Source organism: Anser cygnoides, chromosome 2, assembly GCF_040182565.1.
Source record: "Anser cygnoides isolate HZ-2024a breed goose chromosome 2, Taihu_goose_T2T_genome, whole genome shotgun sequence".
In the NCBI taxonomy this organism is placed as follows: domain Eukaryota; kingdom Metazoa; phylum Chordata; class Aves; order Anseriformes; family Anatidae; genus Anser; species Anser cygnoides.
The window spans coordinates 36006218-36030252 of NC_089874.1; the positions used below are offsets into that span (position 1 = coordinate 36006218).

Genomic DNA, 24035 nt, shown 5'->3' on the forward strand with positions numbered 1-24035 from the left:
CGGTATGCAGTTTCAAGCCCTTGGCTTTCTTTCTCTCCTGCTATTGCATTCATTCTGACATTCCCAGCCTCGCTTGACCAGATTATATGTGGTTTTAGACGAAGATGTTAGAAATCTAATGTTGAATAGATGCAGATTGAGCCCACATGGGAAGCAGGAAAACAATAGAAATGTGCAAGTCCATTATATGAATTTATCAGTGTACATTCTGCAAGCTTTATAAATTTTGCTAGCATGATCATCTGTTTCGTTCCTAGAAGAGAAAAAGCTAGCAAATATGAATTTCTTGAAATAGGCGGCAGAAAGAGATTGACTTGGAATAAACAAAATAGTTGAAATTAAATTTTCTTGGCAAGATTTGCTTGTGTTGTTCATCAAATAAATGTACATTATGTCTTGCACTGTTACTCAGCTGTGATCCTATAATGTGTTCTCTGCATCCTGTCAGACATATGATCCTTTGTCCCATAATAGACCCAACTATCTCACAACCAGCTGAGCTCAGGGTCATCCCAGGGGCAGGCTGGTTAAAGATGGCTGTCATTTCACCGCCTGACTCACAGACGCACTTTAAATCACCTTTATCTTGCTTGTGCTGATGCTTTCCAGCAGCCGCCATAGCGGGAGCATCTCTGTACAATGTAGGAAAACGTTTCACAGCATCCCTGAAAATTTCTCTTTGGCTATGCAAAGTTCAGTGCAACCAGCGTAAAGAAAGTACAGCCTGATGCATAATGTGGGCCGAGGGCTATTTCAAACAGCATTTTGCAAGGTGGATAAACAGTATGGTCATCATCCATCTTGCAAATGAAAACAAAAAATCCAGAGAGTGAAATATCACCTTTCAGATCAGAAATATAATTATTACTCAGCCTGAAATTTCCAGCAAAAAGAGTATTTGCATAAAAAGGTACGATAATCTGGGAAATGCATCACCTGATGTTTTTATTGTGATAAATACCTCCCTTCAGTTCCTGATGCTATACAACTTCTTAATGTTTGTCACTACTCTCCGAGGTATAGAAGAAAGACAGGCCTTAATTGTAAATTTACACATGCTTTATTGCCAGTGCAATGGCATGAGCACATTTAACAGGATTGTCATTCCAGTTAATTATGCTGATTCTGACATGCACCTATCACTTCTAAAATTGATAGTGCTTTTCGGCCAGTTAGTAGCATCACAATATGTTGTGTCTTTCTCTGTAAGGTTAAACATGTTAAGGGCCAGAAAATGGCAGGAGAAGGAGTCCCTGCATACTAAGCAAGCACCACTAGCTCAACCTTCTTTTAGGAGAAAAGTAGGTAGCTGGAAACCAGCACATGTTCTGCATTTCTATGCAAAACCCAGCCCACCTGCCCCAGGCAAAGACAACTATCTTCATTATGCTCAGTAGTAAACAACACCGTCCCAGCCCCTCGGAAACTGTTGGCCCTGTTCACAACATGTAATACCAGGCACCCAAGCAGATGGTAACACTTATGAAAGATATTAAAGCAGAAGAAAGGACAGAAGAAAAGGAGGCAACTATTAGAAAACACTTTGTGGCAAGGGGAAAAAAAAAAAATTTCTGTTCCCCCTGCAGCAGGAGTCTGAGTCTGTGAATTCCAGGATGAATGAACTAAGGGAAGTCATGAAACCAACAGCAAACTACAAACAAATATCAAATGAGAGTAAAACATCATCCTTGGCCTCAGCAGAGTTATCGTTGCTCAGATCAAAGCATTGCTTTAAAACCGTGCACAGAAAAGGCCGATAGAAATCTGGGGAAGTAGTACATCTTCCTTTCCTTCCTGTACACCCCCATGTGAATCTTTTGGGGCCTTCCAGAAGGGAAATGGAGGTACATGCACCTTACATTCGCACCTGACTGACTAGGGTAATATTTTCAAATTGTCTGAAGGGGAGGGAGGGAAGACAGAAGGAAGAATGGCAGGGCAGAAGGAAGGAAGGAAGGAAGGAACAAACAAATGAATGAGGGAAGAAAGAAAAAATGTTTGCTTTTATAAAAAAAAAATGGATAAAAACTTCCTGTCATTCATTTTCAGCCACATGACCCACATGACTTTTAAAGAAAAGCAGTTTTTAAGTTACACACAAAAACACAAAACTATGGGTAATGGGATCCAAGCTAGAGTAACCAGTGCAGAAACCTGAAAGGAAAAACCTAAAAGAATGATAAAATGCATTAAGGAACAGCAAGGCTGTTGCATTGTCCCATGAGATGCAGCTTAGTATACCTGACCGTGCATCTCAGCAATTTCACGTTGTGACTGGGAAAGGAGGTAATATCTCCTCAACCTGCAAAGTTGTCCCCCTGCTTGCCCCACATCAGCTTTGTCTTTTGGCCACCCTAATCCTAACATGGATAAAAGCAATGGAATTGCTGCACTATGTGTACAGGCTGGAGAATGTAAGCTCATGTGCTCCTGAAAATACTTGGATCCTGCAAATACTTGGAGCACTGATGAAGAGATCCTGAAGAGCTGGTCTCATAGATGTGGATAAGCATCTGGAAAACATATAGGTGACTCTTTCCCCCCCTCTGCCTCCCCCAAATTCTTTTAAATACAGGTGGAAACAGTATGCAAGGAAAAATTCCTCCCCCCCCCCCCCCCCCCCAATAAGAACTTTTGCATCTCTTCACCCTTTGAGTGCGTCCAAACTGGACAAGAAAAATCAGTATTTTCAGGAGTGACATTCTGGCTAAGCTCACATACTCCTCCTCACAACCAAAGGGGTCTTCACACGTGCCGGCTGAAGGAATGTCTTGACATCTAGCTGACAGGGTCTTTGGAGCAGACTGCCTTGCCTGCCATGGGACAAACCCACCTCGGGCAGGTATGTTTCAAGACAGGGCTGCTGACAAGCTTCATTCCTTCCTCCCACCCTCTTCTCTTTGAGATCAGATATTGTTTACCCCACAGACAGTGACTCTGGCACTACTTCCACTGTCCCTTTTCTGACAAAGCCCCCATTGGAACTTCTGGGCCTTTTGTACAGCACAAATAGAGCAGGAGTTAACCGCTTGTGATGAAAGGGAATTTTCTATTTGATGCCTGCGGGCATTTTCTACTTTAAATGTTTTACTCCAATAAAGAAGTCCTACCCACTGAGAAATGAATGATAAATCTTAGATTATTTAATCTTCTCTTAAATGCAGATTGTTTTTGATTTTGTTTTGTTTTGTTTCAAAGGCTGATGCTTATTCCTTGCCTTGGAGAATGTTTAGAGACAAACAAACACAATTTTAAGGCTCAAACTGGACTCCGTCACCTTTAGTGCTGCTACTCTGGACTGATAGGGAATTGCACTAAACAAAATACCTGCTCCAAGGATTAAACCCAAGAAAAAGCATGCCTTCCCATAAGTCCTAAAAGACACACCCATGCACCGATATATCACTGTTCATTCAGTGTTGACCCTCCAGCATGCAAAGTAGCTACCAAAGATGCTTCACAGAGGAGAATGGCTGCTTGAATTTCCCCTATTGCTTAGCAGCTTCCTTCTCCCTTCCTTCTCCTTCCTGCATACCGGGTGCAGACACCAAGGGTGCAGAGGACCTCATGCAGCTGTACATCGACAGCAGGGCCACGGTTCTGAACTCACACACTGCCCTCGAGGAAGAGGCCGAGCTCCTTTCGTCTCCTCTCAGCAAACACACACCTGAATGCAGTTAATATTTCTCAGCTTTTCCATTCATCTCCCGGTCAGGTTTTTTTTTGGTCTCTAAGAGGAAAGGAATTTTATGAAATAAAGATCTAAGGGCTGAAAATGTGTGTGCAGAGGAGGGGGAGTGTGACAAACCTCACAGCTCATGCGAAAGGTTGTTTTGCTTCTAGACCAAAGGGGAGGAGGCCTGATCCTTCTCTCTTGCTAGATAAGCAGATATCCTGCAGGCAAGCAAAGCTGGCAACAGGCTGAAATAGTGGTGAGAGTTGAAAAGCTTGTTTTTCTATATGCACAACAAACCAGAATTGTTGACAGAAAAGCAAAAGAACATCTGCTCGTGCTGATCTATGAAAGCTTTCCCTGGCTCCATTAACCTCCCTTCTTTCTCTGCCTCTCTTTTCTACTAAGCTGAAAATTATCATTTAAGATGTTCGAGGCTTTCATTTCTCTATTAATCAAATTAAATCTCCTTAGCCACAGTTAAAATACTCTGTGAGGTGCTTTGACCAAAGATCATTTGCCTTGCAATTAGAACTCATTTTTAATACAACAGGAGGGAAATAGAGAACCGGAGCTTTAGAATCAATATAGCTATAAATTACATGGAAAAGGAAATGGTAGCATCCTCGCTTGAAACAACAGATTTATTATCAAAGGGGGTAGTATTGTATCGACAGAGTGTGTAAGTTTTATAAAGAAAGAGAGAAGGAGACACACAGAGAGAAATCAATGTTAACATGGGCTCACTATTGCTTTAAATGCTGCATTTGTGGTAACTAATTTTCACTTATTATTTTAAATTGCAAAATGTCACATTGAAAAATGGTTAGTGGCTCAAAAAAACCCTGTCTGCAGTATTTTCTAAGGCAAAACTACACTGATTGTAATGAATAAGGTCTGCAGAAGAGGGTCCCATTATACATTCTGCATTTAACCCTGGTTGAGACTGGTTACCAAAGAGCCTTCTCCACTCCCAGGTTTTGAATAAGATCGTAGCTAAGGTTGCAGATAAGATTTTCATTTAAACCTCGATGATTTGCATTTATTTTGAATCACACGCAGTGTATAGAGTGAGCAAAAATGTCCTTTCTGGTAGTGGAAATTATTTTAAATGCTTTATCTTCCCCTTTCCAAGCAGTGTTCCCCAGTGCCAGATCACAAGTGCAGTGCAAAAAAAATCTAGAGGGTCTGACCAAAAGATTGCTTGTTGGGTTTCCATTGCTTTCAGTCTACAGCCTGCCCTGCTGCCTTCTCAGTGAAAAGCAGAGGAGAAATTTTTGCACATTGTTGAATATGGAGCTTGCAGTAAGGACTGATCCAGAGCCCACTGGAATGGTCATGTCTTGTTCTGTCTCAGCCTTGGTGAAAGTGGGAGGCAACCTATATGGTCAACCAGTCTCAAAACACAACACTGTGTTTTAAAAGGGGATTACATGGAGACTATCTGGATTTCTGGAGTCTCTTGTCTAATTAGAGATCATTGGAGAGGTCTCAGCAGAATTTTCAGTGTTTTTGTCTATGCTCCTTATGTGCTTTATTGTGGCATTCAAAACCCTGGGGTGAGAAAGATCTGATCTGAAGAGAGAAAAGGTATCTTTACTGAGGGACTTTCATATTCTTTTAGCCTAATCTTTTGATTTGCAGACCAGTGGGGCTCAGGTGAGCCAAAACTCCCTGGGCAATGGGCCACGGTAGGTCCCACACAACATCATTGTAATCATGGGATCAGGTACAATCCTCTGCTAACATCTAAATATTTCATTTTGTGAGCTGATTTTAAAGAAGCTAGGATGATAGCTTGTTAAATTAATCTATGTTCTTTGGGAACACGTGCGTTCACATATATGTGAGCTGGGGTGTTTATCTTCATCCTCATCCTCATCCTTTTCTGACCAGGGGATGGGCCTTCTCCAAATCTTTTTGCATCACTCTGTTTCCATGATCATTGCTTTGCCTCCTAGCACTGCTGGAAATGCAAAAATAAAATATATGGGGGAGGAGGAGGGAAATGTAATAAATTGCAAAGCCCCACAGAGTCTTACTTGTCTGCAATACCCACCTCCACGTCTAAAGATATTGTTCATGCTAATACTGCTTGCGAGGAGTGTTCCTCCAACATAATATTTCTGCACAGTGAAATATGCATGGCTCTTCAATGGCTCAGCTCAAATGGGATCACCTTTCAGTTTCTAGACAGTGTTATTTTTTTAACTATTTTTTTCCCCAGCGCAGCATGAGGAAAACAACACTACCCCAACCAACAAATTTTGTTTTATGATCCATCTGTCCCCAGAACCATGCACAAATGCTGAATCCACTGATGTTACAGAGCAATGCTGCAGGGATTTTATTTGTTGCAAAATAGACTAGTCTGGTTAAAGCCTCCACCTTTGCTGGGTGCTGGAGGGAATATTTTACAACTAAGTTAAGAATGTGAATTAAGGCTTGCATGACATTTCCAGTGTAACTGATGTTTTTGCACAGGAGTTTGTTTAGGTAGTAGACTTGATGCAAAAGTAAAAAAAAAAATGTTTTATTGGTTCAAAGGAGTTTCAATTAAAACTGTAGAAGTCCCTACTGTCATGACGGAGCCCCTTTTGACCTTCACCTTCTTAGGAAGCCGGTGAGAAGTCTAGGCAAGTTTTTGTGCTCTGAGGCTCTTACCTCCCTCCTCTGCCTTGCTCACCCCGGTTTGTCCCCAGATGCAGACTCGCACAGATGTGCTCTGCACCTGAAGGCTCCCTGTGTGCTGCGGCACAGAGATTCCCACTCCCCCCATTCCCACCGCTAGCCCCATCCTCACCCCCACCTCTCACTGCTTAGCGAACCTGGTCTCCTGTGTTTTCTCTGCTCTTTATTCCGTGTCACCGGAGCTGAGTGACTGCTGAAGATGAGAGGGGATGAGGAGTGTGAAGTGGGAAGCTCCTGCCTTTGGTCTGAGCCTGACGGGGAATGATGAAAACCACATGGGCTGTGAAAAAGTCCAGTCCAACCCTGTGTTTACCAAGCTCCCTAGAAACGTCAACATCTGTCACCGAGAAACCCCCAAAAGGGGCACCCCTTGCTGCAGGACCCTTGGTGGCAGGTCCCATCCCTCTTCCCCGAGCCCGGGCCGGAGCTGAGGGGTGTTGACAGAGGGAGAGGGAGGTTATCGGGGATTTGCTGATAGCTGCATTAATACACAAAGGAGCCCAGAAGCGCGATGCCCTTCCCTCGGCTCTGCGGTGCCACTTCGGGCTCAGGCAGCCGCCGGGGCGGGGACCCCCGGGACCCCCCCCGTCCCTCCCGGCCCGGCTGTACGCCTTGTCCCGGTGAAGACGGTGCATGCACCGGGGATCCCGGCCCCGCCGCCCCTCGGCCGGCTCCCTCGGTTCCTGTCACGGTGCGCACAACGAATATTCCTTCTATTAGTCACTTCCCCAAGATCAAACCCGAGGACAGCTGTGAATGCAATCGATCCCTCCAAAAGGCGTTAGCGGAGCGTTCAATCAAAGTAGATATTTCCCGGGATTTATTTCTTTTTTATTTTTTTAATAATCGATACCGTATTACTCGGTTTTCCTCTGGCGGCCAGTGGCCTGCCGAGCTAAAACCAGAATAGGCTGGGATTAGCAAACACAGAAATACTTCTGCGCCAAGCCGAGCGCATGGGATGCCAGTAACGGGGAAGCCGGGGCAGGGCTGTCGCTCCCCGGCCGCCCAGCCTCTTCCCACAACAGTCGCGAAACGTTCCGTGAGCCCCTGTGTGCTCCTAACCCTTCTGCTTTGGGATGCACCGCGTCCTAAACCGACGTGAGTTTAGGGTAAAGTTCGTGGCTGAGATTGGCTCCGTGTCCTCTCGCTGCCCCAGAACGGTAGCGCCTCTCTGGGCTCGTTTGGGCTTGAATTTGTTTTTATTTGATTTTTTTTTCCCCGCTTTTGCAGTCGTGAACGGAGAGAAAACTTCGCAGCGCGTTGAGTTTGTATTTATAAACTGAACACCCGCAGAAGGCACGAACTGGCTATTGCTTTCATCGTCTCTGTTGTGGCTGGTCGTTATCCGGTCACACTTTTATGAGAATCGATAGTCCTGATTTAAATTTACGAGATACAAACTTTCAAGGAAAGTAAATCGGAAAGCCAAAATAATTGTAAAAGTAATGGCTGAAACATTCTCCGTGTGGAACAAATGCTTAAAATATGTCACTGCCCTATAAAAAATAACGCGGAAGCATTTTTCCGGGCCAATTTCTGCTCGTATTACTGAAATGTGTAATCCTTTTGAAGTTATATAGCAAATAGGGCTCCTCGCATGATCAAAATCAACAAAGTTTGCCCTCAGATTCTTAGGCACAAGGGAAGACTTTTTTTTTTTTTTCCCAGAGCTCCCATTGATTTCAATGGTCTTTCTGAGCCTGAAACAGGAGTAACTGTGACCTGTAATATTTTATGACACATAAACCATAAAAGAATAATGTTAACAGTGCAAGCCGGCCAAGTAGTGTGCCTGGGGGAGAAAAGGAATGTTTGCCTTGGAAAAGGAGAAAGGGAGAAAGGGAAAAGAAAGAAAGATGCAAAGAAAGAAATATTTTAAATCATTTTCGATATTATGATGTTATTTATATGCTATTCATTGAATAATTTCTGTCTTCCCTTTTTATATTTCTTGTAGTTACCAGTTTACTGAGCTGGCGCAGAACTAACTGCAGAGGGAAAACAAGCAAAGAACGTTGTTCCCAAGTTTACGATGAAAATATGCCGAAACGATTATTTTAAAAAAAAAAAAAAAAGTCTCCCGGGCCGAGCGCGGGCGGAGGAGCAGCCTCGCACGGGCGCGTTGCCCGGCCCAGAGATGCTCGCCCGGAGGGGTCCCCGGGCAGCGCCTCAGGGTGTCGGGGGGGTCCCGAGCAGCAATTTGCCGGTGAAAACCCGCTGGCCTCTCCAGCGTGAGCTGCCATTAGAGAGGTACTAATAAATCCCCGTTAAGCATGCATTTATGCAGCGATTGCGTGAACTTTGGCCTCCGAAGAGTCCCTGCAATTAGCAGCGCTGCGCCCGGGTTTCTCTCTCCTCTTTGCCCAGGGAGGACTGGAGAGGGGCAGGCAGCCCCCCGGCTCCTCCGGCCGCCCCAGCTGACCCTTATCTCTGCGGGGATAAAGCCCCGAGCATCCCTCCCCTTGCCCCAGGAGCCCCCAGTGTCACCCCTCTGGGAAACGCACGGTGCGGGACGGGGCGCGCTCCGCAGCCCGGTCCCCGCGTGGGAAGGTGCGGGACAGCCCCGAGCGGTGCGGGAGCGGCCGCTGCCTCCGCAAAAGAGCGGGTGAGAGCGAGAAAACAGCGCTGGACTAAAAGGGGAGGAAAGTTGCGGCTGCCGGGGAGACGGCGAGAGGGACGGGGAGAGAGAGATGGCTCTGTAATTGTTGCCTTTGCCGAGGCTGCGAGATTAAGCGCTGGGACTTATTTTAAAGTGACCCATCACTGAATTCATTTCTGCTTGAACTTTCGGTGAACCTGAGATTAAAGAAGGGAGAGCAGCTAAGCAGTTTGTTGTTAGCTGCCTTTTCAACAGCCCTTTCAGACTGAGTAAATATTGATCGGTTTCAATCTGATTGCCCCAGAGGAAAACACCAAAGCATCTCAATAGCCTCCAAAAGTAAACTTTAAAGGTGAACAGCAGAATTGGCCTTAAGTGTGATAGGAAGATGCTAAACTCCGTTTGACATTTGAACGCGGCTTGGTTGTTTGGTGGGTGGTTTGGTGGTTTTTTTTTTGGTTTGATTTTTTTTTTTCCATTTTTTCCCCTGAGACTCTAGAGAGAACATTAGAAAAAAAAAATAGTGTAAAAACAAAAGGATCCCTACAACCTGAAGGCCAGCTGAGTGACTCCGTCAGGCCAAAGCACGCTCCGCTTGCCAGTGCAATTTCTCTGTTAGAAACCCCCGCACGCGGGGCAGGCAGGAGGTTCTCACTTCTCTTGCCCACACCGCCTGCCCTGAGAGGTTGATCGCATCGAAATCATAAACGTAAAACAACAAAACGAGACGGGATCGGGAAATTTTGGGGGTGTCGGCGCTTGAAATCGATCGGGGCTGCGAAAAAAAAAATAGAGAAATAAAAAAAAAAGGAGGAAAAAAAAGATAAAATGAGGTTTCGGCTTGGAAGGAGAGGAGACTCTCTGCCGCAGCCCAGCGCAGATCGACACACTGACAAGTGTCTCGTCTCCCGCATTTAGGCTATAATTTATGGCCGCTCTTTCTAGCACATTAAGTCAACACCGGGGGAGCCGAGTTGCAGATCCGGATTCCAGCAATGTTTAGATCCAGATTTCGATATTGAAATGCCCTCATTGGAATGCAAATGCCACTTTAACACATCCAAGTCTCTGGAAGAAGGCCATCTGTTTTGCTTTGTGGCTTTACACTAATAAACAAAAGGTAAAGTATATGGCAGGCGGGGAAATGAAAGAAATAGAGGCAGTGGCGGGAGCCTTTGGAGACAGCCCCGGTCCCTCGCAGCTAGCTCGGCTCTTGATATGGCCGCCGCGCCTTGCAAATCGGGGCTTGTCTCTTTTGACACCGAAGTGAAGAAAATTTTCCTTGCCTCTCTGCGGGTCCCGCACGGCACAGCCTGCACGGGCACCGACCCCGGCCCCGGGAGAAGCCGGGAGCGCTCCCCTGCAGATGTGCCGAGTGAAGGAGATGTCACCCGTGTTTGCGCCGAAACCCAAGAGGCAGCGGTGACTTGAGCCCCCCCCGTGCAGCCCAGCAGGTCTCTGCTCCCTCCCGGCACCCGCTTTCCCCACACTCACGCTCCCCCCTCCCCGACCCCGCGTTCATCTGACACCTCTTGGAAACCTCAAGCTATTTACCTGCGAGAACTTGCTTTTTATTTTTATTTTTTTTTCCAGAAATAAAAAGTTGGTGGTTGGGAAATGGGCTGGGAGTTGCCAGAAGCAGGCTGCCAAGCACCTGGGAGCCATCTCCCCACCTTGGCAGTCCATCAGGATGGCAGCCAGGGGGGGAAGGAGGGAGAAGCTGGCCCAGCTCAGTGCCCGGGCTAATGAAATGTGCAGCCCTTGGCGAGGGGCCTGCGATGTGAGGAAAGACTGGCTGAAGACAGTTTCTGCTTTTGAAGCGTGCTCTGTTTATGTAAGTGTCAACATCCATCTCGAGGTGAAAAGGTTAGCACTTGACCCAGGAAGCTCTCGTGTTTGTGCTTCAGAAATAGATCGGGGTCATAAATTCCTCCCAGTTACAGTGGAGGGAGAGGAGGGCATTATATCCTCTAAAAATAATATTATTTGAGCATAGAAAAGGAAGAAGGTTTGTGTTATGAGTCAGCCCGGGCAGCCCGGGAGGAGGAACGCTGGGAGACTCTTCCTCCCCCTCTGACCCTACAAAAGGCCCCAGCAAAGGAAAATTGGGGAAACCGAAGTGCTGGGCCCAGGCTGAGGCTCCTCGGTGATGTCACGCAGAGGCAGACACACGAGGTATACCTGAAAGCGGAATATATTTATTACAGACATTATAAGGACCCGTAAATCCTGCCCTGGGTTCCAGCAGCGGGTAATCCCAGAGCTCCGATGATTGTACAGAAAATCAGGAGGTGTCGCTGACACGCGACAACTGATAGACCTCAGTGTACCCGGGATACATCAAAGCACGGGGCGTCATGCAACGGTCCAGACACCAACCACAGAAATGATACATTCATTTGGCCATTCGTCACATTCACGAGAAGGTTGAAAAGACATCGAGTCTAAATAATCCGAAAACGGGAAGAGGTGAGGTCTCTCGGACGGGTGTACCCTTCGGGCGGGTATAACCCGGGACACCTTTAGGGCGGGGGGGCAAGCACACCGGGTAAGGGTTACAAAACCTAGTGCAATTGAAGCCTTGCTTGTCACACGGAGAGGAACAGCGCTACTCTTTGAGGTATCTGCTGGAGCTTCACGCATTTGCTTGATGCGGTCTTCGGCTTTTGGCCGATATAAAAGTGGATCCGGTTCTGCGAATGCACTCACCCTGCTCAACCTGATCATCTAAACGTCATTTCTAGAAAAATCTGTAAAAAGATAAATCTCTCGGACAAAGTATTTACAAGCAACCAACTCATAGACACGAACAAAGAATACATTAAATTAGGGGATGAAAGTCCTGTAAGTCGTGTAAACACTCACAATAGTGCAGCTCTTCGTGAGGTCGTGTACCCTATGTAACCTGCCTGTCGCTCGGGGAAGGTCAGAGACCCGTCCTTGAGCGTGTAAGGGGCTCCTCCAGCGAAAAGGGACGGGGGGGGGGACCGAAAAAGGACCTCTGGGAGGCGAGATGCGAGCCGGCACCTCGGGGCCCGGTGGCGGGGGGACACCCGTGGGAGCCGCGGGCACCCGTGGGAGATGGGGGAACCCGTGGGAGATCGGGGCGAGCCGCCCCGTCGGGGGCACGGCGGTGTCAGTTGGAGGCAGGCAGCGTGTCCGAGGAGGATGAGGCTGGCGAGGCGCTGCAGGGCGACGAGCAGGACTTGTCCGAGGACTCCTCCGCCTTCTCCTCGCATCCCGTGGGGGTGGCGGGGGAGATGGGCAGCAGCCCCTCTTTCTCCCTCTTCTTCTGCTTCATCCGCCGGTTCTGGAACCAGATCTTCACCTGCGTCTCGTTGAGCTGGAGGGAGGCGGCGATTTCCACCCTCCTGGCCCTGGTCAGGTACTTGTTGAAGTGAAACTCCTTCTCCAGCTCGGTGAGCTGCTTGGTGGTGAAGTTGGTCCGGACGGTGTTGGGCTGCCCCACGAAGCCGTACTCGCCGGCCTTGCCTGCAAAGGGGACACGCGGCGGTAAGTGAGCGCAAATGATTTATAGGCGACGTAATCAATATGTCCACACCGGCTAAGCGATAGGGAGCGGGGACTTCGCAGGATAAGAGGGAAGCCCCGGCAGGGTGAGTGATGGAGTGCGAGGTGCTAAACTGGAGTCAGCCTCTGGTGTCAGAGGAAACTTGATAAGTGGGTTATGAATTACAAGACGTACGACCAAGGGAGGGGAGCGGGGGGGCGGCAGGGGCCGGAGCTGGCTCCCAGCGCTGCGGGCAGACGGCTCCGGGCGCTCCCGGGGGCGCGGGGCACCTGCGAGCCGCCCCCGGCGCCCCGACAGCAGGGAGCTGCCCCGGCCTCCCCCCCCTTCCCCTCCACGCCGGGCCACTGACCTGTTTTGGGTGGGTTTCTTTTAACTTTCATCCAGTCGAAGGTCTGCGCCGGCGGCGAGGTCTCGGCGGAGGGGGAGCGGGAGTTTTCCTGCTGGTGGCCGGCGTGGAGGGGGGACAGGGCATGGTTATAGGTGCCCAGGGGCAGGCTCTGCTGCTCCTGCCCGTAGGCGGGGGGCACGAACTGGGCGGGCGCCCCCGCGTAGCCCTGGTGCGGGTGCTGCGCGGCGGCGGAGGACGAGAGGCTGCCCGAGTACACGGCGGGGGCGCAGGGGGGGAAGCCGGCGGCCAGCTCCGCGTCCTGCCCCAGCGGGTAGGGGCCGTAGGCGGCGCCGAAGCCCTGCGAGCCGTACGTCGGGGCGCAGCCGGGGTGCGCGTAGGACACCCCCAGGCCGCCGTGGTGCTGGTAGGCGGCGGGCTGGCCCGGGGGGTGGTGGTGGCGGTGGGGGCTGATGGGCACGCCGCGGCCCACGAGGAAGCGGTCCTCCCCGCTGCAGCTGCCGGCGCTGACGGCGCAGGGCTGGAAAGTTGTAATCCCGTGCTCGGGGTGGTAGGCGCGGGCGGCGCAGGCCCCCGCCTCGCCGCCGAGGACGGGGTACTCGAGGAAGGAGCTCATCCTCGCCGCGTCCCGCTGCTGTCACGCCGCCACCGGGTCTTCAGCGGCCAGCGGGGCCGCGCCAACTTTCCCACATCCTCCATGGGGCCGGGAGGAAAATGACACGAAGGTACCGCGAGCGGGGAGGCACGTGGGGGGCGGCAGCCAATGGCTGCGGCGCCTGCGGGACTTTCCCGGCTCCTGCCGCTGATAGATCGCCGCGTCGGGGGCATTTAAACGCCGAGCGCTCCGACGGCGCGGCACGGCACGGCGCGGCGCGGCGCGGCACCGCGGGGCAGGGCGGCGGCGGCCCCCCGGGGGGCGGGGGGGCCGGGCTGCTGCCCGCCGGGGGACGCCCGCCCGCTGAGAGGGGAAGGCTGGAGAGAGCCTGGCGGCGGAGCCCGGCCCGCGGAGCCCGGCCCCTCCAGGGTGAGTGCCTCTGCGGCGGCCCCGGAGCTGTCAGGCCGGTGCCGGGCATCTCCGACGCCCCTCGCCCCCCGGTTTGGGCCCCCCGGGGGGTGCGGGGGGAGGTGGTGGGGACAGCGCGGGGAGCATCAGCCCCGGGGACGCGGATGGGGATGGGACCGGGAATGGGAATTGCTTACAGGAACGGGGATGGAAACGGGGACGGGGGTCGTCCGGAGGATGGAGATGGGGCCGAAGGACCTGGCTGCTCCTGCCCCGCCGCAGAGCCCAGCGCGACGCGACGCCAAGAGTTAAAGGGGCTTGTCCATCCGCATCACCAGGCGGCCGCGGGCATTAGCATGGAAATGAGGCGCTTTTGGGACTGACGGCCATTGTGCTCTCCCGGGCACACCGGCCTCCCCCCAGCCCGCATCCTCGCTCCCCCCGCACCTCCGCCGGGCTCCCCCGCGTCAGCCCGGGACTGGGGCAGGGGAGGGGGAGCCGGGGACAAGGGGGGGACGGGGACGGGGCGGGGACCCGCCGGGCTCCGCAGCCCATCTGCTGGGGCCCCGCGGCGCCGCTGCCTCCCGCCCCGGGCCGGGCGGGGGGAAAGCTGCCCGGGGTGCCGCAGGTCGCAGCCCGGCGGCCCGGGGAGGCGGCCCGGGGCCGGGGCACGGGGGCTGCGGGAGGTGCAGGGCCCGCCGCCCCGGCCCCTTTGTCCCCGCGCTCTGCCAGCACCCGGGCCGGCAGCGGCGGGAGGTGGCAGATGGCCGGTGGCAGAGGCGGCCCCAGGACCCTTGGGAACCGCGCAGAGCATCGACTGCAGCTTGCCCCTCCCCACCCCCCCAAAAAAAAAAAGAAAAAAAAAAAGAAAAAGAAAAAAAAAGTCCAAAAAAGAGGGAGGGCGGCGGGATGTGGGTTGCGACCCCATATTCGGGTTACGTATGCGGAAAAGGAAAGGGGAGGTGAAGACCGGGCATCCGTCCGTCCCAGGGCACCCGTCCGTCTGCAGGGAGAGGGGATGGCACCAACAATCCTAACAATAACCTCGGGGCCGGACGGATGGGAAGTCGTTTTCCCAGCCGCCAGCCCCAGGAGGAGCCGCCTCCCGTGCTCCTGCAGGTGCATTCCCAGCCGGCTCCTCCGTCGCTGTGCTCTCGTGGTTGGCTGCTGCTTGTTTGGAAATCCAAAGGGCTTCTAACCCTGCCACTTCTCCCTGCTCACCAACACACACACACACACACACACTCACCCGCAAGCTCCTCCCTCCCATCTGAACCACAACATCCTCTCCTAGGTGCAAGCTCTCCTACAGCTGTTAGGTCAGCCTTTATCCCGTGCCATCTCCAAGACCTCCCTATGGCCAGCAGACACCGAAGGGCTGCTCTCTCCACCACGCGTCTATCCGGATGCTACTACTATTTCTATTTGTTCTGATTTACTGCACAGGCACGAATGGTTAAGGGCCCTCTGGAAAGGTTCCTTTTCTTAAACTCCGGGGGGGCGGGGGGAGGACAATAGAAACAACACTCCAGAGGCATTTATGGCATTATACTGCATCATTTTGGGCTATGGTAAGGGACATAAACACATTTATTTCATTCCTGTAAACCTGTTGTGATAAATACTGCATAAGGCAGAGGAAAAAAGGCAGGCCTCTGGGACTGTTTACCAATAAAAGAGCTGGCATCTTTTCAGCTTTTTTTTTTTCTTTACAACAGCCGGCCAAGAAAAATGTATATTTTACTACAAATAGATTCTTTTTGCCCATAAAATCCGACAAATTACAGCACCTCTCTTACAGGCTCCAGCATCCTGAAATTTGAAATCTTTTTTTTTTTTTTTTTTCTCTCCCTTTTCCGTGCCATTCTTGGGAAGAGCCCCCATCTCTTTTGTTGCACTGTCTCTCTCGCGATGCCTTGGGTTTTTGCTGCCGGTACTGTGCGTGGGGGCAGCAGGATAAGAGCCGAGGGGGCAATCCCCCATCCTCGGCGAGGGGAGCTGCCGCCCCCGGCCCCTGGCCCCGCTCTGCCCTCCGCTGCTCCTCTCCGGGCCGGGCCGGGAACTGGCGTTTCCTGTCCGAGACTGGGGCCAACGGGGCGATTCCGGCGATTTAGGCTTTTTCGTGGGAGTTCGCCTCCGCCCCCAGTGCCCCCGCTGTGGCCGCAGGGCTCATGGGAGACTCTGAGGCGAGTCATGATCTCCGTACCCCCCCATTTATTTAAATCTAGCGAGCTAAAGGTTTGAGCCTTGTAGCGTATTTTTTTTCTCCCCCATACTTTTTTTTTTTTGTCCTATTTTTTTTTTCTTTTGAGTATTTTCAGCATCCAGGCATCTGGGCACAAAAGCGGCCCTGACCCGGCCGATGCAGCCCCGTGCCACGGGAGTTAAGCTGCGGCTCGCCTTCTGCAGGGCAGGGCTGGAGCGGAGAGAAGGACAAGAAGCAGGGCCGAGGTTTCGCCGCGGCCGCAGCTCAGCCAACTGTTGTTTTAAAAGAGCAATAAAAATGAATTATGACTAAACGCCTTCTCACTTAATGGTTTTAGACGGGGATCCCCAGCCCCGGCAAATACGTAAGAGGATTTTTATTTGTGCATGTGTTCCTGCAATTGATCTCTTTGATGACATTCTCATTCATAGAAAGAGTTTGATTTATGACTTTCGGAAGAATTGCGTTCAGCCCTTCCAGCTATAACCCACGCATCCCAGCTCCACAGCGTGTTGCCGAGCTGGGAAGGCAGCAGCACTCCTCGCATGGACGGTGCCTTCCCCGGTCCCCGCTCCAGCCACTCTCTCTGCGATGTCCTCACGCTCTCCGGGATGCCCCTACGCCCTCGGCCCTTCGTGGAAGAGCCCCGCTCGCATCTGTTGCTCGCCCGCCGCCCCCGGACTGGGCTCGGTCCCCTCCCGAGCCCCCCACCACCGCTGACCGGGGCAGCACGCACTTTGCCGGAGATTTTCTCCAAGCCCTGCGTTGCTGCCCCAGGGTGGGGATCCCCGAGGAAATCTCAGCTTGGAAGTCACACCCGTCCTTTTTCGGGAGCACCCCTTCGCCCCGCAAAGAAGGGTTTAAACCGGAATTATCTTCCCTCAAAAGGACCGAGCGGAGGGTGGGATTCCGCCCTAAACGCTTTTTTTTTTTGCCTCGCTTTTCTGCCTTTTGATTTTGCAGGGTCTAACTTCTTCTTTTTCCTCCCCTTTTAGGGCTGATTTCTTGGACCGCTCAGCACGTGAGGACTCACCAAGCGTACCCTCTGTGAGCTCTCATATCTTTTAAGATTCCTGAATCAGCTTGCTGGCTAAGCACTGCGTTCTAGAAAAATATGAGCCCCCCCACCTCAAAAAAAAAAAAAAAAAAAGTTTTTCGTGTATGTAACAGGCTAGTTTCTGCAGGAGACACTCTCCTGAATCTGCTTCGCGTTTGGTCTGTAACAGAGAAAGTGCTCGCTTATGCTTTTGTTACAGTTCAGAATTCCCAAGCTTCGTATCGGCACGGAGATAAGATGCTGCGTTTATACATTAAAAGGAAGAAATCTCCGTCAAAGCTGTGAACGGTTTTAGTTTCCTTTTTTTTTTTTCCTTGTGAGAAACCCTTACAATAAAGAATTTGAACGTTTTTTTTTTTCCTCTCTACTAAATGTCCTAAATTGCCAAAAGGGGAGAGATCGCAGTCAGAATGTTGGATTTTGGTTATTAGTAAATTAACAGTGGAAGGGAGTGGGAGAAAAACCCGCAGTGTTGTCAGTCCTGGAAGGAGAGAGAGAGCAAGAGAGAGGGAGAAAGGGAAAGAAAAAAAAGAGAAAGCTCCTTGTAGCAAACAAGAATTTATTCTACCAAAAATACTTATGACAACGCATCCTAATGCAATACAAAAATAAAAAGAAAGTGACGATACAATTCCTATATGATCACTTTCTTACAGACCTCATATATTGCTTTCATAGAAGGACCTAGAATGTGGCTAGGTTAAAATTGAACACAACTAAAACTTCGTAGGAAACGGTAAAATGGCACAGCAAAAGGGAGGTAATAAACAGAAAATACTGACCGAGAAAAGGGGTGGGATGGGGAAATAAAATTAATTCACCGAAAAAATAAAAATAAAAATAAGGAGGGAGAATAAGGAGGAGAAGGCAGGACCCTTGGAGAGGACGTCTTTAATTTCTCAGTAATTCAGATGCTGCAAGTCTATTGTGGTGAGTGTGTCTGTAAAAAAGTCAAAACTGTCGGCAGAAATATCTACGGGACTGTCCAGAGATCCTGGCAAACTGGGGGAAACTGCATCTGAAAGCTGTAGGCAGGAATCTGTGGAGAAAACGTTAAAGTCCTGTAAAGAAGGGACATCTAGGGCCTCAGGACTGTCATTGTTTAGGCCAGCTGCACAGTTCTGGGCCATTGTTGAGAGGCAGTTTTGAACAGTGGGTGACTGATGTTGAAAATGTTTCAGATTTTTCTCATTGCTCGTTAAAGGCGAAACGGGGAAAGTTTGGGACTCGCCATTGTGCGCATTCTGCGCCTGCTGCTGCGACAGTGCATTTTGCTGGAAAGCGTAGCCTTCCCTTTCCAAAAGAGCGCCTGAGACGTTGCTGAGGGCTTGCTCGAAGAGGGCTTTCTCCTCCTCCTCGTCCTCCGCCGCCTTCTCCGGGTCCTCTAAACTCTTAAATTTCCCCTCACTGTTTTGGTTCTCCTTGCACTGGGTCTGTCTCTTGTGCTTCATCCTTCTGTTCTGGAACCAGACTTTGACTTGTCTCTCAGTCAAATCCAGCAAGGCTGCAATCTCAACCCTCCTCGGTCTACAGAGATACTTGTTGAAATGAAATTCTTTCTCTAGCTCCAAAAGCTGGGTGTTGGTGTAAGCCGTCCTCAGCCGCCTAGATCCACCGTTACCACTATCGGGGATTTCAAGGGGGTCTGTTAAAAAAAAAAGAAAAAGAAAAGAAAAAGGAAAACACCACCACCACCACACGCACGCACACCCCAAAAGCACCAGCACCAGGAGAGCGAAAAGAAAAAAAAAAAAAAAAAAAAAACCACGCACACACAAAACGGATAAATGCACGGATTGAATTTCAGCATCCGAGCCCATCGCATCCCGGGGGGGGGTGGAGGGGGGGGAGCGCTCTCTCCCTCTCTCCCCGCGTTGGAAGCGGCTCTATCTATATGTCCACATAGCATAAACCAGCAACTGCAACAAAATGGCCGCCCTCGGGTGCAGCAAGCCCATTGTGTCGCCCTGCTGAGAGGCCGGTGCTGCGTGCCCCTCGGCCGCCTCCAGCTCGTCGCCTGCAGCTCGCCAACCTCCCCAGGCCAGAGCAAACTTTATATTAGCCATAGCGCAATTTATAATTAATGCATCAGCCGCCGAGCTGAGCGGGAGCAATCTATCACTCTTCATTACTGTCAAATACCCCGAGTCTAGGACAGCGAGACAAGAGAGGTCAGCTCCAACTCAAATAAATCATCCCGCGGCGGGGCAACTTGGGGAAAAAGTTTGGGGTTTGAGCCCAGCCCCGACGGCCCCGGCCGCCCCGAGCCCCCCGTCCCCCTTCGGGCCGGCCCGGGGGGGATGCGGGGAGCCCCCCAAAGCGGCCCGACGGCCAAAGTCTTGGGACTGACCTTTGTGGCTGAGGCAGGCAGGTCCAGCGGCTGAGGCGGAGGCCGAGGCGGGCGGCAGGGCGGATCGCTTGGACGCCTTTTTCTCTTTCATCCAGGGGTACTCCGGGGGCGGCGGGGCGCCGGCGGGGCCCGGGCTGCCGCTGCGGCCGCGGGGGCTCGCCTTGGGGCGGCCGCCGCCGCTGTGGCGAGGGTGGCTGCTTGGGTTCAGGCTGGGGATGGTCTGCTCAAAAGGAGGAGGAATCAGTGTCGAGTGTGAAAGCGTCGAGTTCTTGATTGATGAACTTTGAAATGTATCACCGACAGGGGGAAAAGATGTCAGGCACTCAGCAAGCGATGGCTGACTATTGATAAAACCAATCTCTCGCTCGAATTCGAAATTCATGGCCTTCAACTCGCAGCCCCCGCGGAGAAAAAGTTCCCTCGGATTCAGGGGGCTCGGGGGGGGAAGGCCCAGGAAAAAGGAGAGAGAGAAGAAAAAAATATATCATAGAAGATCGCTGGTGGGGTGTTTTTTTTCTAATTCACTGATTACAGCCGTATGGGGACCGTGCTACTATTAAACTATTGAATTCATGGAGACAAGGTTGAAATTGGACCGAATTGGCTGTCACATGATTGCCTCTGCCCAATGACAATTTGGGCTTTAATCAAAAGAAGCCACTGTCTGTTTGATTGATCCAAAAAAGTCGGGAAGGAACGCCTCATTGGGGGCCAGAAAGGCTTTATTTACACTTTTTTTAAAGAAGAAAATGATATCTCTAGTATCTATCCCCTTGGCGTCCTAATCCGAAATGATCGGGGGTGGGGAGGGAGGTGCGGGTGCGTCTCTGTGTTTGGAGGGGAGGCTGCGAGTGTGTGTGCGAGTGTTGGTGTGTGTGTGTGTGTGTGTGTGTGTCAGCGTGTGTGTGTGTGTGTGTGTGTGTGTGTGTGTGCGAGCGGGCGAGTGTGTGTGCGGGTGTGCGGCTGCTTGTCCTGCAGCCTGCTGCCTCCCTCGCCTCCACCCGCACACTCCTCTCTCATTGTTTGGGACTGTCACGAAAACGCTTTGCACCTCACAAATCATTTAAGCACCTCAATCTGACGCCTTGAGTCATTAACAAAGTAATCCATTAATCTTCAAAGTTTTGACACCGCCAGGCCCCCACATAAGAAGTTGCACCCAGGCAGGAGTCTGTAGCAGAGTCTTGATTTTTTCCTAGGGAATAGCACTTCCTCCAAAATTACTTTATCGCTCCCGACTCAGCCTCCATGGGCTCCTTTTTCTTTTCTTTCCTTCATTTTTTTTGTTTGTGTCTTTTTTTTCTTTTTCATTTTTTCTTTTTTCTTCTTCTTTTTTTTTTTTTTTTGGTGGTGGCTATCGGGCGTACAGTACGGAGAACAATTGGCCGCCGGTGCCGAGCCATTGTTTAACTGGATCTTCCTCAGCAACCTTGCTTCTAGGGGAAGAGTCACATAGGCAGCAGCCCTTGCACTTCGTGACTTCCCTCTCCAGTTGGCTTCCCGGGATTGGACCGTAAAACATAGCCTAGGAATACCTCTCTGGGCGAGCCAAATCGCGAGGCTGCGAACGCGTCTGGCTGTTGCCTCTTTAAAAAAAAAAAAAAAAAAAAGACCAAAATCCTGTGCCTTAGCTTGCAAACGATACTCCCGTCTGCTGGCATAATTTGCTTAATAACCGTAGTAGGCTGGGTCTGGTGAGTATTTTCGATTACCAGGAAATATATGGGCTGGTAGCGGGTTTGTTTTCACGGGGCCAGGCAGAGCGAAAATGCTGCGGGGGCGATAACTTGAGGCACGGCACTCGCCTCCGAAGCTTGGCTCTCTGCCGTCGTTTCCATTTGCCTCTGCCAGGTCGAGCCCCGAATTTGGAGGGTTTGGGCACTATTTTCCAACCAGACCGAGGCGAGTGATGACAGTGATGGCCATGGGAGCCAGCCCGACGAGTCCTACGGTCAGAGTCGGGCCGGAGCTCGCCTTCCCGCGGAGCCGGGCCGGGCCGGGGGCCCGGGGGGCCGGGGGGGGGCCGGCCGGGCCGGGGGAAGGAACATCCGAGCCGGTCTCCGTGTCCTCGAGCAGCCGGGGACCATCGCCTGCGCGATGCGTTGCCGTCTCTCTTTATTTTCGGAGTTGCCAAAAAGGGGTCGGCAAGCGTCTTCGTATTTAAAAATAATAATAATAATAAAATAAAGAAGAAGCAGAAGAACGAAAAAAAGAAAAAAGAAAAGAAGACCCCAAGCACTCAGCGGATCAGTCTCCGTCCAACTGCACGAAGTGCATTTAAAAAATCGGTTTTAAGTTAATGCACCCACAAGATGTAGCATATCTGCGAAGGCATTGGAGAGAGGGGGAGGGGAGGGGCTGGGAGGCTTTAAATGGGCTTTTTGGTGGTTGCTTGTTTAAATAAAATATAGAACGAGACTTGTCATTTAATCCCTCAAAAGGGATGCCTTACAAATATCGATGCTGTTGGAAAATGCGAGGGGTTTAATTTTCTTGCTTTTAGTCCAAACAAAGCTCTGGTGGTGTCTGCGCGCGATCAATCTTGGCCGCCAAAAGGTTTGACAGCTACTGGCCCTTAAGAACACATTTAAAGCTTCTTGCTCTTTCCAAGATCAAATGTGGCCGAGAAAAGAGGCAGAGCAAGAAACGCGAGTAAACAAGGAAAAAAGCTGCTTTTAAAATATGCTGGCAGAGGACTGCTCTGCTTGTGGGAAAGCCCTGTTTTATTTTGCTTCTCTGCGCCTACCTTGGGGTCGGGCTTTTCTTTTTCTTTTCTTTATTTTATTTTTTTTTTCTGGAAAATATTGGGATTAACAGCAGGATGGCAAATAATAAAGAGAGAGGTTTGGACTTTAACCAGGCTTTGTGAGTAAAAACCTGCGTGGGTGTCTCTATTCTGCACATTTGTTTCTTGTGGTCATTCTAACACAAAAACCACCTGGAACAAAACCTTTGGAGAGGGGACGCGAAATTCTTGGGCAAATCAATTACTTCTGCCTCCAGAGGGATCTTTTAATCGGGCGAATCTTAAATGCAAAAATACAAATTCTTACTGGTAATGTACAGCCTCTGAAGATGGGGTAGGGAACGGTTTCTGGAAAGAAGGGGCAAAATCGCCTGTATTTTTCTTTCTTCGGAGTGGGAGGAGGAAGAAACGCCAAATTCCTTCTCTTGAACATTTTCAGAAATGTAATTCGTGCTGCTAAAGTAGCCACACGCTAGGAATTCACCGGCTGTACCGTTACCTTTTGTTTTATCTAACGCAGCTTATTGGGGCGGGGAGGGGGGGTGTTGAATTTTATGTACTTGCGCTTATTTGAAAGGAGCCATGTCTTGCAATGTGGCAAAAAAATAATAATAATTTCTACTACAAAATAATCATCAGTCGTTGGTCTGTATCGGGTAATAACCAGATTTCAATGAAAAAATATCAGACTAAATAAGCCTTCCTTCCATGGTTACATATCTCCCTATGTAATAAACCGCACGGTATAAATATATTTACAATCCCTTTCTTTGACTGAGCATGCTTTATCTACTTATGCAGAAAAGCTCTATATAGCTTGTGGATGCATGACAATGTTTCAGCATCAGGCAAGGATGGCTCTGGGAACAAGATAAAGCCCAAAGATTAATAATATTTCAGCATGAGACCAAAATGGCGACATTTTTTCTCTGCTGTGGAAGATACAGATGGTAAACGTTGTTATCTACACAGCGTAGGAATATGTCTTTATAAACGTGCACAAGTATATTTTACCTAGTCTATTAAGGTCCCTTCTGATTTATCTTTCAAGTTTCGATCTAAAAATTATGGACATTCGGCCTGAAAAGGAAGAGAAGAAAAGAAAAGAAAAGGAAGAAAGATGGGATTCAAACCCACGTTTCCAGTCCCTGCCATTCCCCTCGGACCGATTCGGCCCGGAGACCCCCGCGGGTACCCGTTTGGGGCCGGTGGCCCTCCCGCAGCCCGGTGTGCACCCCACACACACCCCCTAACACAGGCACACACACACGCACACCCCCGCGGGGGGGCAAGGATGGAAGGGGGGGGGCAGGGAGAGCGGGGCTCCCCTCCCCCACGGCTTGAGGCTGCAGCAGGGAGGGGAGGAGGCTGGGGAGAAGGGGAAGGACCCCAGCATCTAATCAAAAATTTAAAAGGAAAAAAAAATTTTAAAGAGAAAAGAAAAGCTGCTCTCTTTAGGAAAAGGAGAAAAACGGCGGGGGGGGGGGGGGGGAAGGCGGGTGGAAGGAGAGGCGTCCAGAGTCAGCTGCGCCCGCCAGCAGCCCCCCCCCCAACTGCGTTTGGGGTTTGCCTGGGGAGATTCAGGCACCCCCGCCGCCCAGAGCCGGCGGGGCTCGGCCGCAGCCCGGCTCCCCTCCTTCCTTCCCCCCGCAGGGAGCCCGGGCATGAAGCGGCTCCTCCGGCTCTCTCCCGGCCTCCGTGCCCGTGGGCTCGCCCCCGCGCACACGCGCGTGCACACCCACGCGTGCGTGCACCCACGCCCCGTCCCCCCGGCTGGGCCGCGGAGGGGCGCGGGGGGGAGGATGCAGCCGCTGACGGCTGTGAAACTC

General features: G+C 51.0%; 2 protein-coding genes and 2 long non-coding RNA genes across 5 annotated transcripts; 1 reads left to right on the plus strand and 3 right to left on the minus strand.

Moving 5' to 3' along the window:
- Positions 1-2641: 2641 nt before the first annotated feature.
- LOC125183514 (uncharacterized) lies at positions 2642-6726 on the minus strand. The gene is made up of 3 exons (XR_007165652.2): positions 6502-6726; positions 3809-3921; positions 2642-3730 (listed from the first exon to the last, which is right to left on the minus strand). It is a non-coding gene; the product is annotated as an uncharacterized lncRNA (long non-coding RNA).
- A 4416-nt stretch (positions 6727-11142) lies between these two features.
- HOXA1 (homeobox A1) lies at positions 11143-13562 on the minus strand. The gene is made up of 2 exons (XM_048070241.2): positions 12848-13562; positions 11143-12458 (listed from the first exon to the last, which is right to left on the minus strand). The coding sequence occupies exons 1-2, from the start codon at positions 13458-13460 to the stop codon at positions 12103-12105; spliced, it is 969 nt and encodes a 322-aa protein (XP_047926198.1). The 5' UTR covers positions 13461-13562; the 3' UTR covers positions 11143-12102.
- A 75-nt stretch (positions 13563-13637) lies between these two features.
- Positions 13638-17461, plus strand: LOC125183512 (uncharacterized). 2 transcript variants are annotated; one of them, XR_007165650.2, is made up of 3 exons: positions 13638-13868; positions 16485-16954; positions 17049-17461. It is a non-coding gene; the product is annotated as an uncharacterized lncRNA (long non-coding RNA). The 2 variants fall into 2 exon arrangements; XR_007165649.2 differs by lacking the exon at positions 13638-13868 and having other exon boundaries at positions 13875-16954.
- Positions 17462-17565: 104 nt separating this feature from the next.
- Positions 17566-23663, minus strand: HOXA2 (homeobox A2). Its single transcript, XM_048070240.2, has 2 exons — positions 19461-23663; positions 17566-18755 (listed from the first exon to the last, which is right to left on the minus strand). Exons 1-2 carry the CDS (start codon positions 19840-19842, stop codon positions 18010-18012), a joined length of 1128 nt encoding a protein of 375 aa, XP_047926197.1. The 5' UTR covers positions 19843-23663; the 3' UTR covers positions 17566-18009.
- Between the last annotated feature and the right edge of the window lie 372 nt (positions 23664-24035).

Coding starts and splice junctions, on each gene's coding strand:
- HOXA1 (XM_048070241.2), bottom strand. CDS start 13,460: ATGAGCTCCTTCCTCGAGTACCCCGTCCTCGGCGGCGAGGCGGGGGCC. Junction 12,459..12,847: donor AAGAAACCCACCCAAAACAG/GTCAGTGGCCCG, acceptor TCCCCTTTGCAG/GCAAGGCCGGCGAGTACGGC.
- HOXA2 (XM_048070240.2), bottom strand. CDS start 19,842: ATGAATTTCGAATTCGAGCGAGAGATTGGTTTTATCAATAGTCAGCCA. Junction 18,756..19,460: donor TGCCTGCCTCAGCCACAAAG/GTCAGTCCCAAG, acceptor TTTTTTTAACAG/ACCCCCTTGAAATCCCCGAT.